The sequence below is a fragment of the Amphiura filiformis genome, chromosome 20 (genome assembly GCF_039555335.1).
Source record: "Amphiura filiformis chromosome 20, Afil_fr2py, whole genome shotgun sequence".
Taxonomy (NCBI): Eukaryota; Metazoa; Echinodermata; class Ophiuroidea; order Amphilepidida; family Amphiuridae; genus Amphiura; species Amphiura filiformis.
The window spans coordinates 3,671,372-3,684,071 of record NC_092647.1 but is presented as its reverse complement, the minus strand read 5'-3'; the positions used below and the strand labels follow the sequence as shown (position 1 = coordinate 3,684,071).

Sequence of the window (12,700 nt, the reverse complement as noted above, 5' to 3'; positions counted from 1 at the left end):
ATTTGGGGGTATTCGGTTTCCCTCGGAATGCGCTCGAGGCATTCGTTGTCATGCAAGCGCGACATGGACGATGGGCGCATTTGAGAGACGACTTGATGCGACCTGCACGCGAAAGTACCAAGACGCTTCAGATGAGACGCAGAATTGTTTTCGTTCGTCTCCAAGACCGTCGGCAAGGACCCGAATACCCCAATTTTCTCCCCATAGCTGACGGGCGCGATTGTACGTGGCGGTATAGGGAGTCCCGGTTCTCCTTCTCTAATTCTGTGGGCTGTACCTATATCTTCCACAGCTGGAGTAGTCTTGGAGTGAGTATTACAAATGGACGTTACCCAATTGTCTATTGTATTCAAAAATCATACTCCCTCTCTGGAATACTTAAGCTATATCTTCCACAGGGGCAGTGTGGATTTTAAATAGAATAGTCCATTGAGGGTCTTATAATCTACAGCAGCACATTAGTATACAGGCAACGGCAAAACTTTTTTTATAATGTTGCATCAAGAGAACCTCATAGGCTCATTTAACCTACTTCTAATGTTACATTAGAACTAGAGCTTGAATTTTCCTTAATGTACAAAGAGACAGTTATCAACTGGCTAAAAGCCAAGGGTTCTTTGATTGAATCCATCATCACAGATTTAAAACCCAGACTCATAGATTTCTTTTTTAGATTTGAACTTAAAGGGAAAAGGAATAATAAAAATGACAAAGCATTAAAAGATCCACTAAGGGATCATACAAATATTGACAAATGTCTTGTGGTTTTTCCTCATTTTTTGGAAATTATGCTTTTTACAAAACTCCCATTGCCTTTCTCTATAATGCTTGCTAATGAAGAGCAGATTTGGGACAGACAGAGAATAAGGGAGTCCATCCTATATCTTGATTTGAACCTCCACATTTTCGTCACTCGCAGTGCATAAATGCATCAACAGAAAAACCCCAGTCATTGCTAAAATGCACCAATGGCACAAGCTCATGGTGGCCATCTTGGATATGCGAGTATTGTGTACTACATAAACATTTCAAATGAGTATAACTCATTCCTCTTAAATAGTTTTAAAATTCAAGGTGGCCGCTCATGATGTGGCAGCCATCTTGGATGAATATTGACCATTTCTGTAAATCCCATAATTCCTTGCGGTTAGACCCCAGACGTCACACTGACTTACAATGCCCAGTTACGATGTTCGCTAAATGATGTGCGCATTGCTGTGACATCAAATGACGACATCTCTGGTGTATCTGCAAGAAATGATAGGATTTACCAAGAAGGTCAATTCCCATTTATGGGTTGTGCACAGGAAGCATTATTCTGATTCCAATCTTAGTAACCATAACCATTGCCCAAATCCTAACCTCCAAATCCTTGGATCTTAAATAAGGGGCAGCGTGTCCCCTAAACACTGTCTGTAATATGGACTTCTGGTCAAAAAACGTCAGCCATGAAGGTCATTCCCATAGCATAGGTTTTGTGTGTGAATTTTGGTAAATTTTAATGTTGTATTACGGGAATTCCAGGATACGTGAACCAAAGCTTACACCGGAATTAAATACAGACAGGTTTCTACCCTTTGTATATGTGAATTTATGGATCACATACCCCACGATTGTCATAATACAACACTGAAATTGACAGGAGTTTACACACAGAACCTATGGGAACAAATTTTGACGCCGATGATATCCAACCGGAAGTCACAGTATTAGCACAATGCTCAAGGGGCACCCCACCCCTAAATTCTAATATGAACTTGAAATGGTGACCCATATTTTGATGTGTTGTATATAGTACACATCGTCATTTTGTCGCCACTTAATGTGCAACATATACAAAACTGCTGTCAGAAGATAAAACCTGTTTTAAAGTAATCACATTTTATCATTTTTCATTAACTGTTTACAATCCTCAAACTGTAATAGTACCTGTTCTCTGGGCTATTCCAGTTGAAATCCATACACCCCCATTGAAGACATGACCTTAAACTCCCACACAGGGAGTGCGAATTTCAAATGGAGTCGCCCATTCAGTGTCGTCTGCTCCAAAATGGGTTATTCCAGTTGAAATCCATACACCCCCTATGGTAGACATGACCTTAATCTTCCACACAGGGAGTGTAGTTTTCAAATGTAGTCACCCATTCAGGTGACTCCATTTGTAATTCACACTCCCTATGTGGGAGATCCAGGTCATATCTTCCACAGGGAGTGTATGCATTTCAACTGGAATACCCCAATGCATTGGTTTATGACTTGAAATTTAATCTTGACAAAACTGTCTTTCATTTGCTCTGGTTTGACTGTTGGATTTAATCTTGACAAAAACTGTTTTTCGTTTCCTCTAACCTACAGAGAGGATGAAGGAGGAGGTTGCAGCCATTCGCCAGGAAACTGCCAAAGAGATCGAAGAGGAGCGATCACGCCACCAAAAGCTCCTCCAGGATTACAACCGCATGGAGCAGCGATGTGAGAATCTGAAAGAAGACATGTTGGCTCTGCAGAGTGCACCTCCAGGTGCACCACCAAGGTCGCGTGCCATCAGGACCGATAGCAACGAAGAGAACGAATCCGGTTATGGCACATTGTCAACGTCCACTACGGAAGATGCCGAGAATATAGAACGCGAAATCATGGTAGGTTTACAGGATGTGTGTAGGCATGATTAAGTTACATCGTGCAGAGCTTTGTTACCAACTTTGTTGAGGGAAGTAATATCCAATGCATGTATTCCTTCTTCATTTTTGGACAAGAGGGAAGGGGAAAGGTACTACATGAGGGAGGGGCATCTGCTCCCCCTTGGCTATTGATATGCACCCATTTTCAAGGTAAATTAACCTCTTTTGTTTTGGACAGAGTGAGAAGACACTTTGCATGTAGAAACCTTATTCTGTAACATCACCAGAGAGACAGGCTTATTGGGCTATTCCATTTAAAATCCACACTACCCCTGTGGAAGATTTTGGAAATACCTTCCACAGGGGGAGTATAAATTACAAATGGAATGAACACATCAGCAGCTCCATTTGAAACTCACTTCTCCTCAGGAGAAGATTCCGGTTGAATCTTTCTCAGAGGGTGTATGAAATTCAAATGGAGCTGCCTAATGTGTTCATTCTATTTGAAATTCATACTCCCCCTGTGGTAGATATTTCCAAAATCTTCCACAGGGGTAGTGTGGATGTTAAATGGAATAGCCCATTTAGCCACTAGGTAGAATACGAGGACCAGGACAAAATTGCATGCCGACATCATTTGCATCCAGGCTGAAGCAATCAAGACTGATAAAACAGTAGACATAGGTTTTGTTATTAATCCACACCCGTTTTCTGATCTCCCTTTGGTATAAACTACCCTCTTTCGGTAGGAGCAGGGCGAAGAACTGGCCTCAATGGACATGAGCGTTTTCTTGAAGCTGCAGCAGAGGGTGCGTACATTGGAGAAGGAGAAGAAACAACTGCAGGATCTGATGGATAAGAACGAAGATAACAACAAGAATATCGCCAGCACCACAGCCAATGAACTACAGGTGACCAATAACCAGGTGAGCTTGGGCATGACAATAATATTAACCCAATGAGCAATACCTGCTGATTCGCTGCAAAAGGGTACTATTATTTATTGAGCCGATCAGGAACATTGCAAGAATGGTGGTAGGGCTGAAGGAGCTTAATCCAATGAGTACTACCTACTGATTGGTTAAAAAAATGGTAATTTGAAACGAAAATGGTAAAGTTTCAAAATTGTGTTGGTTTTTATTGGGAGTTCAGCAAGATATCTGACGGCATTTCCCCATCCTCCTCCCCCCCCCAGGTGTCACCACTGGGCATGCATATCCAGGATTCAGTGTCGGCAGGGGCTCCTGGGTCTGTCATTTTTTGCCGCATACCCCAGGTGTGCTTGCGTGCGGTCCCTCCACCCCCCTTCAGGATGCACTATATTTATGCCATTGCCTTTACATATGCAACTGCGTGTACTATGAACTCACATTAACCATGGTACTGGCGATGTCCTCACTCACCCCAAAATTATGCAATTTACGAAAAACAACAACAAATTTGGTCACATAATACATTTTTTTAGATATATAATTAGTTTTAAGTACTGAATATTGGTTGTATAATAAAGTCATTGCTGCCACAGTCAAGAAATTGCAGCGATGCATGGAGTTTTTAATATTAATTGCTTGTTTTCCGGTCAAGTAGGAAATTCAATTAATGTAGGAAGTACAGGGGCTATTTGAGAAGAAATAAATCTGTATTCGTTCAGATTTCACAAAGTTATGTGTCTGAATTAAACTATTAATACTAGGCTTAGGGTGTAAGTATATTCCTGGTTCTGTGCTATATTTTGTTTTGTAGGTTAACAGGTTAAGTGTATACTTTGTGTTTTACCTTAAAATGGTATCTGTCCGTCAGTCTGTTTCTCTTATTTTTTCTCTCACTTTCCTTTGAATCTCTCTCGGGGTGTGTGTGTGGGGGTGTGTGTGCATTGGTAAACACTCCAACTGAGAACATTGTCCAGAATACACTTTATAACCGTGGACACCCAGCAACTGTGAATGTCCTCATTTCCTTTTTCCCCACCAGCCTATTGCGAACCTTATGGAAAATCCTGATTCCTTGTTTGGATCTTTGCATGTCGTTGTAGGTGTGTAGTTATGGTTTGGTATAGCCCAACACCCCAAGTGGGGAAAACTTTTAGTAATAAAGTCATCAAAGTACACACACTATAAATACCTGGTTAATTTTTTCGCCACTTGGGGTGATTACTTAAACAGTTGCTGAAGCAGTTGCTGTAAGCAATTGGGCCAGGTATGCCTGTTGTAGTTTCTGGTAGTGTGTTCCACTCTGTGACTGCTCTTGTTATGACATAATATTTGTAATAGTCCATTGATGGCCGTGATAGAATGAGTGATTTGCTGTGTGAATTGCGGGTGAAGCGTGTTGCTGGATGTAGTAGGTTTGGGGCTAGGATGGCTACATGTAGGTTACCTTCTTGATCTTTCTGGAATAGACTGAGATGCGATATCTTCCGCCGCCTGGTAGCAAGTAGCAGCCAGCCAGGTCTTGTAGTATTTCGGTGACACTGCTACGTTTGTCGCAGTTGTTTTTGACAAAGCGGTGCGGCCCTGCGCTGAACAGTTTCAAGATGGTAGATTTGGTCCACATGTGACCCATATTGCAGCACAGTATTCCAGTGAAGTTCTGACGAGGGATGGTGTCTTTTTCTTTCTGTCTTTTTATTGTTTCCATCTTTGTAGCTCTTTGTCTCCTTATTTTCTCAAGGTACTTTTAATGTATATTGAAACTACTAATAACAGACATTTTTTAAGAACTTCAGTGAAGCAAACAAAACTGGAAACATTGGGCTATTCTGATTGAAACCCATACACCCCCTCTGGAAGACATGACCTTAATCTTCCACGCAGGGAGTCTGAATTTCAAATGGGCTTACCTGAATGGGTGATTCCAATATTGAAATCTATACCCCCTATGTGGGCAATTAAGGTATGTTTTCCATAGGGGGTGTATGGATTTCAACTGGAATAGCCTGCTGATTAACACCAGACTTATTCAATGCGTAACTCTACTTTTGGTTCTCTAAAATTCTGATTTTTTTTTTTACAAGAACATTTAACCTTCCATATCTTGCAAATAATATTTTCAGTGGCAAACATCAATTTACGACAAGTTTACCGATAACAAACAAACCTTTGTAATCTTTGTCAGGAAATATCATGAGGGTAAATCAAGGGAGAAATTCTCCTGGGGGTGGGGATCATGAGGGTTAATCAAGAGGCAAATCCCCCTGGGGTGGGGACCCTTGATTGGCATTGAATCACATGTGTGACAAATTGGACAAGTGCTTTCAATAATGGGTCAAAATGACTTACTTGGAATGTATTGTCCTGTCACCATAAGCAAGAATGCCGTAAATGAAAAGGCAGTCATCTAGGAAGTTTTATTGAATAATTTAAGTTATGCTTCAAGTTATCACTTCAGTTTAAGGGAAGCGCGGTGGCCTAATGCTTAGGTCGCCTAATGCTTAGGTCGCAAGCTTCATAATCGAAAGGTTGCGGGTTCGAGCCCCACCACGGCCAGTGTGTTGCGTCCTTGAGCAAGATAGCTTAATTCCCAATTGCTTATAGCTTAATTCCCAATTGCTTCACTCAACCCAGGTGTATAATGGGGAGCTGCTGGGGGTAATTACAATCTAAGTCGCTGAGATTACCTGCGCATCAGTTGCGGACTTGTAGAAGCGGAAATGATTCTGATGTGTCCTAATGGCAGCGGAATAATTGGTGAAGTGTGCTGATGCTTAGACAAAGCGCACGTTAAATCACCAACATTTATTTATTTTAATTTGTTTAAAGCCATATTGTAACATTTTCATAAGGAATAGAATTGCTTTTCTTTTCCACCAAATGTGAATTTTAACTTACGGATATTCCCCTTTTAATTTTGGCCCGAACAGATGAGGTAATATAACGAAATTTACTGTTTTTAAATAGCAATTTTCTTAAAATACCAGCGGATATCTTACCAATGCAAGCCAGTCCATCGAATGTGTCTGAGGCTGGTCCTTTTGATGTGTTATGACCTGTTCAGTGTTCAAATAATATTTTGATTGTGATAATTAAACAAACGTACTTGTGTAGTTTTATACAAAATCTCAAATGTTGTCACAACTACCGCACCTAAAACCTTAATTTTTGCAAGGTATGTTAGTTTCCTAAAGTACATTGCAATCGTGTAATAAACTGAATTTTGAAAACATCGAGGGTGTCCTCCTCAGTAAATATTACGATATGGCTTTAAATGCATGCTTTGAAGGTAACACTAGGATGGGGAATTGCACTTTGTGAATTAGCTGTAAGATTCAAGCAGGATCACATTCTCCTGTCCTGAAGTAAAAAAAAACTTAACCCCATGAGAACTACCTGTCGATTGGCCAAAAAGAAGTTTTCATTATCAATTGGCCCAATCAGCAATATTGTTAGAATAATTTCACCATGCATAAAAATTGGGGTGAATTATTTGCAAAGCTCCATTCTGATTGGTGATTAAAGTGAAGATATCATGTAATTGACCAATCAGAGGCAATGTTAGATCGGAAGGTAGTGCTCAGGTCATGTTACAACAAGCAGATTAGTGAAATATGCTGTAGATGACTGCTCGCCCACTTAGCCTAGTCTTTGGGACCCACCGTTCTTTGTGTGTATGTTCAACTGATGATATATGGCAGCATTGGCACTTGAAACCTTTGCATTCACACAATGGTATAATTTAATTGAGTACACAGCTTATTGTAAGCTCATGGGTTGCTGTGGGATGATGATTATATAGGTCTTTAACATGGTCATTGAAGTTCATGCAGTACTCAGTAGGCCATGAACAGCTTAGTCATCTAAATAGGCTAATCCAGTTGAAATCCATACACCCCTTGTTAAGCCATGACCTTAATCTTCCATACAGAGAGTGTGGATTTCAAATGGGGTTACCTGAATGGGGACTACATTTGAAATCTACTCTCCTTGTGTGGAAGATTAATGTCATGTCTTGCATAGGGGTGTATGGATTTCAACTGGAATTGCCCAATATAGGTTAAATATAACCATGACTTTGCGAGGTAATGTGCCATTTTATGTTGCGTTCATTGCTTTCCTCGCACTGTGGGGATTTGTTTCGTCAAGCAACGTAAACATGACTAAAGTAGAATGCAACTAGCACTTATCTACATCAAATGTTACCACATAAAGTGATGACATTAATAGCTAAATATGGTAAAAGTTGTACCGTATTCGACCTCAGGCACTTGAAGTCACCTATGTTATGAGAGAATCATGCATACAACATTAATTTGGTGACAATATGTATGTAAATGGCATTTAATGGCGGATCACAGAAATACTTGAAAAATCAATTTGCAGTAAAACCTGTACTTTGCTGTAAAATTAACTTGTTTTATCCTCTGTATCATAAAAAATGTGATGAGGATATGATTTCAACAAATGTTATTTCGCTAGTAGTATCGAATAGTGCGCTAACCTAACTCCGCAGAGCATACATAGATGCATCACTATACTTCTTGTGAAACAAACAGTTATCAATTTTCCTACCTACTTATTCTTCTAACATTTGTGTCTTATTTTGTCAAAACAGTTGCAATCTTTGAAGGAAGAAAACGCTTCTCTGAAAGGTGATTTAGCTGCAAGAATAAATGACCTGGTAACGCTGAGGGCGTCATTACAAAGTGGATCTGGCGAAGACGAACCAATGACAATTCTTACCAAACAAGTAAGGAGGATTTACAATATTAGCAACAATAATTTTATATCGCATCTTGTTTTTATTTCTTTAAACAACAGTGTCATGGCAAAGAAGGGAACAGTTTGAACAAACATCCTTGCCAAATTTGGCACGAATCGAATAATTTTTGTGAAAATACTCCCAAACTTTGCTTGCAAAATTCAAAATTGATTCTACTGAAATCAAGTCTATCTATACTGCATGCAGTAAGTTACAAACAATGCATTGCTTCTCACTTGATTTGCTCCAGATCAGTTTGTGAGAATCAATGTTGATTAATGCAGAGTGTTACCTGCTGCAAGTCTGAAAGCTGTGTGAATCATCCCCAATGGGATAGGCAGTCCGGCTTCTAGGCATTCCCATAGCAGTCAATTCTACTCACATCAAGATATTTTGCTGTGCTGCTGGAACATATTACCATGCACTCATGAATTCCAGCACCGAGAGATATCATTTGTTTCACCATGCGTCCCATCTAAAGCCACTGGTTTAGATACGCAGGGGTTGGTCTCAGGGAAAGAATAAATTACAAGCACAAAGGAGTATGCACTATAGTTAAACTATGTCACACTGAAGGTGCACTAATGCAAATAAGATACAGGCAGTTTGCATTAGGCATAATAATCATATTGCAGTGTTGGTGTCTAGTCCATTTAGTCTTGAGTCCCAAAGTCAAAGTCAGTCCTCCGACTCTGTTATTCTAAGATCGTCATCCTTGATTGAAGTTTCAACATTGTGTGAGCAATACTAAGAAATACAAACTTCTCAAATGGCAATGATGATTTTGCATGTGTTTTTGAAACTAATAATGTGAATTTACCAACTGAAGTAGAGTATGAAACAAATTTCAGCAGTTTGAGATTTCAAGTACATGTCTAACATTACCAAAAATGATTTGCATGATACCTTTTTAGTGCCTAACTGCATGTATGCATGTGAAATCACCTCTGATAAGAACATAATTCCCATAGAGGCAACATATTCTTCACTCTTTGCCATTGTGAAGTTATAGAACTCCCTATCACCCATATGCATGCAGTTCCTCAACCAAATAATGACACAAAAGTGCCCATGCCTCATCAGATGCAATGAGACGTCATAGATTTCTGGTTGTGTCTCGATAATTTGAATTGGATTACAAAATCAGATTCAGACATTTCTCCTTACACATGTTGGCATAGAAAAATGGCACTCTCTTTCCCATGGTGCATGTACAACGCGCAAACATGGATGTTGGAACCTGATTGGCTAATTTCATTGGTCAGTTGCACATAAAAGCTTCGTTCGGCACTCACAAAGAGTCACAAACGGAACACAAAGCCCGCCTATGTCACTCATTATCGGCGTGTGTGTCGTCCAGTTCAAGAGAGTGCCATTCTTCTTTGCCAGCTATTATAATTGGGCTATTCGTTGAAAACCATCACCCTATGGAAGACATGATTTTTAATCTCCCACACAGGGAGTGTAGATTTCAAATGGAGTTGCCCATTCAGACAACCCCATTTGATATATTCACTCACTGTGTGGGAGATTAAAAGTCATGTCTTCCATAGGGGTGTATGGATTTCAGTTGGTATAGTCTATTGCACACATTCACCGTCCACCTCCATTTGTCCGTCATTCCATTAAGCACCTTAATACTAACCTTTGACCTCAACTAACCTTTAACCTTTGACAGCTTGCGGCTTTGAATGAGGAGAACGAGAAGCATCGCAAAGAGGTGCTCAAACTCAAAACGGAGTTAGCTAATAGTGGAAAAGTTATTAACAACAACAAGGTATGCTTGTACCTGTTTCACATAGTGTAGTTTGTCACATGTGTGTTTATCAGTTAACCCCATGAGAACTACCTGCCGATTGGCCAAAAAGAAGTTTTCATTATCATTTGGGCCAATTAGCAACATTGTTAGAATAATTTCACCACACAAAAAATTGGGGTGAATTATTTGCAAAGCTCCATTCTGATTGGTGATTAAAGTGAAGATATCACGTAAGTGACCAATCAAAGGCAATGTTAGATCAGCAGGTAGTGCTCATGGAGTTAATTTGCTACATTGAATTTTTTGTGCATTGACCACATATACTTAATAAGGGATGCTATTTGAAGTCAGCTAATGGAAAAATTGTTTGCTGGTGGTAAATGGTAAATTTTGAGGAACATTAAAGAAAAACATGCACATATTCATGGTATTTTTGTTTAGAATATGGATTTTTGAACCATCTGCCAAACAGAAATCATTTGTCCGAAGTGGTCAATACACAACTTTTTGATGTGGCAAGCATAAGTTTTTGCACAGTCTGTGTTGAATGTCTCTCGTATTGAAGAGTAATACATTGTCAATTTTGAATTCCTTCCCCATATTAACTATGATACCACCAACATAGAGGTGTGGGAGGGGGAGTGGGGAATGAAAACCAAAACAACCAATTAATAAAAAATACATTGTGTTTTTCTGAAGAATAGTTTTAGAGGTATGAGAGAATGCTCCATATATAAAAAAACAAGATAAAATATACCATTTTGGTATTAAATAAAGATATGTTTGAAAAATGAAGTGACCTCCATATAGGGTCCAAAGTTCACCATAGTGTTGTAAAATTAGTTCACTGCTTGCACTCACTGCCATAAATACAGTAAAAAATGCCATTTTGATAATAAAATATGGAAGGTATTGGCTTACAAAACAAAGTGTAACCTTACAGGGTCAAAAGGTCACCATAAGTTTCAAAATTAGCTCACAATTTGTACTCAATGACGTTTTTCGTAATAAATTTCCAAGTTCCTTTGTGACCACTAAGTGTTTGTTGTGTCCTGCTAACCTGTTTTACATTTCCTTTGGCCATTTTTTTCTAACAAGTTGTGACGTCCCCTGGCCATTATTTTAATCATTGTCATATGCATGTTGTTCCCAATATCCCTGTTTTTAATTATCATCTTTTGAGCCCATCATCACAATTGACTTACTACTGTTGGTGCAGTGTACGCACAACCAGTTTCTTATGTATTTTGTGTATTATAATTTCTTATGGATACCTCAGGTGTACCTTTTGAATACCAATAGCATAATTTAATGCTGTCGTGCACAGCTTATGTTTGGAACAATTTGGCCACTGCGTTTTAGTGCAACATTTTGATATAGTAGTTGTACAAAATTGCACTCCACTAACAATTCACGCTCAACATGTGATGAGGAGGCACGCTGGCACAAAGGTACAGGCACTGCCTCACAATTGGAGGATTGCAAGTTTGCCCCCCGCCATTGCCATCGTGTTGTGCACATGGGCAAGGTGCTTTACCTCACTTGCCTCCCTCTACCCAGGGGTGAAATGGGGAGCTGTTATGAATATTGTCCATTGAGCGCCACCCAAAGGTATGGGCATGCCCTGGGCATTGTATGGCTGTTGACACATTCAAACTACAGCGGAATAAATGTAAAGCACTTTGTTACATGTGAAAGGTGCTGTATAAATGCCAGCATTTATTTATTTATGTATTTAATGATGTTGAAATACAACTTTATATACCCTCAAACATTGCTGAAGTGTATGCAAGAAAATGATGGAAAATGGGAATTACACTTTCACACATGTGTTTGTGTGGAGAACTTTGTTTTTGGTAGCAGCAAGAAGGTAAATTAATACAAAGGGACGATAATTACTCAAATTACTTACAGGTTAAACATTGATGACATCAGTGTGACTAAATAATATACCAGTTCAAGTTCATACATGCATCACCATTTTAAGCCTACAGTAAGGACACAAAATTAGAATTTAATTACAGTAGTATATGCAAATAAACAGGACAATGCAGATATTTGTGTAAAACAGTTTCAGCTGTTTGTGTTTACGTACTAAAAAAAAATGCAATGAATAAACTTAATTTCAATCTTGATGACAAGTTAGGCTAAAGGATGTGGTCAATATTAAACTTGAACTGTATGTCTTTATGTCATCAAATATACTGATAGTTTGTGCAAAAATAAATGAAAGAAATTAGGAAAACACATAAGAAATGTCAGTCATATATCTTTTGACGTATTCTCTGCAAATGATATTCTGGCTGCGTGTGTGTGTGGGGGGGTGCAGAAGTGTGCATACTCTTGAGAATTTGTACAGATATGTCTTCCACCTGTCAAAACAAACAAAATCTGACAAAATTTGTTAACATCTTACAAACTAAGACTCCTTTTTAAATCTGTGTTTATTTTGAGACCAAGTCAAAAAATAGTGCAAGTCACAAATATCGAGGAAACGATTCTATCATTCATCTATCAAGTTTAACATCAGTACACATCAAAATACTGATCACTGTATCGTCACTGGGCAGGAAAAACCTCATATGTACTTTTGGCCCTTGAACATGGATAAAGCCGTGTAGGTGTAGAC

General features: G+C 39.1%; 1 protein-coding gene across 1 annotated transcript in view; it reads left to right on the top strand.

The window, feature by feature from the left end:
- The window catches only part of LOC140142649 (unconventional myosin-Va-like), a 281,256-nt gene that overhangs the window by 207,064 nt on the left and 61,492 nt on the right, over positions 1–12,700 (top strand). The window contains exons 25-28 of the mRNA XM_072164650.1: positions 2,356–2,636; positions 3,368–3,544; positions 8,166–8,300; positions 9,991–10,089. Coding sequence (XP_072020751.1) covers positions 2,356–2,636; positions 3,368–3,544; positions 8,166–8,300; positions 9,991–10,089 — 692 coding nt within the window. The remainder of the gene's footprint in view (positions 1–2,355; positions 2,637–3,367; positions 3,545–8,165; positions 8,301–9,990; positions 10,090–12,700) is intronic.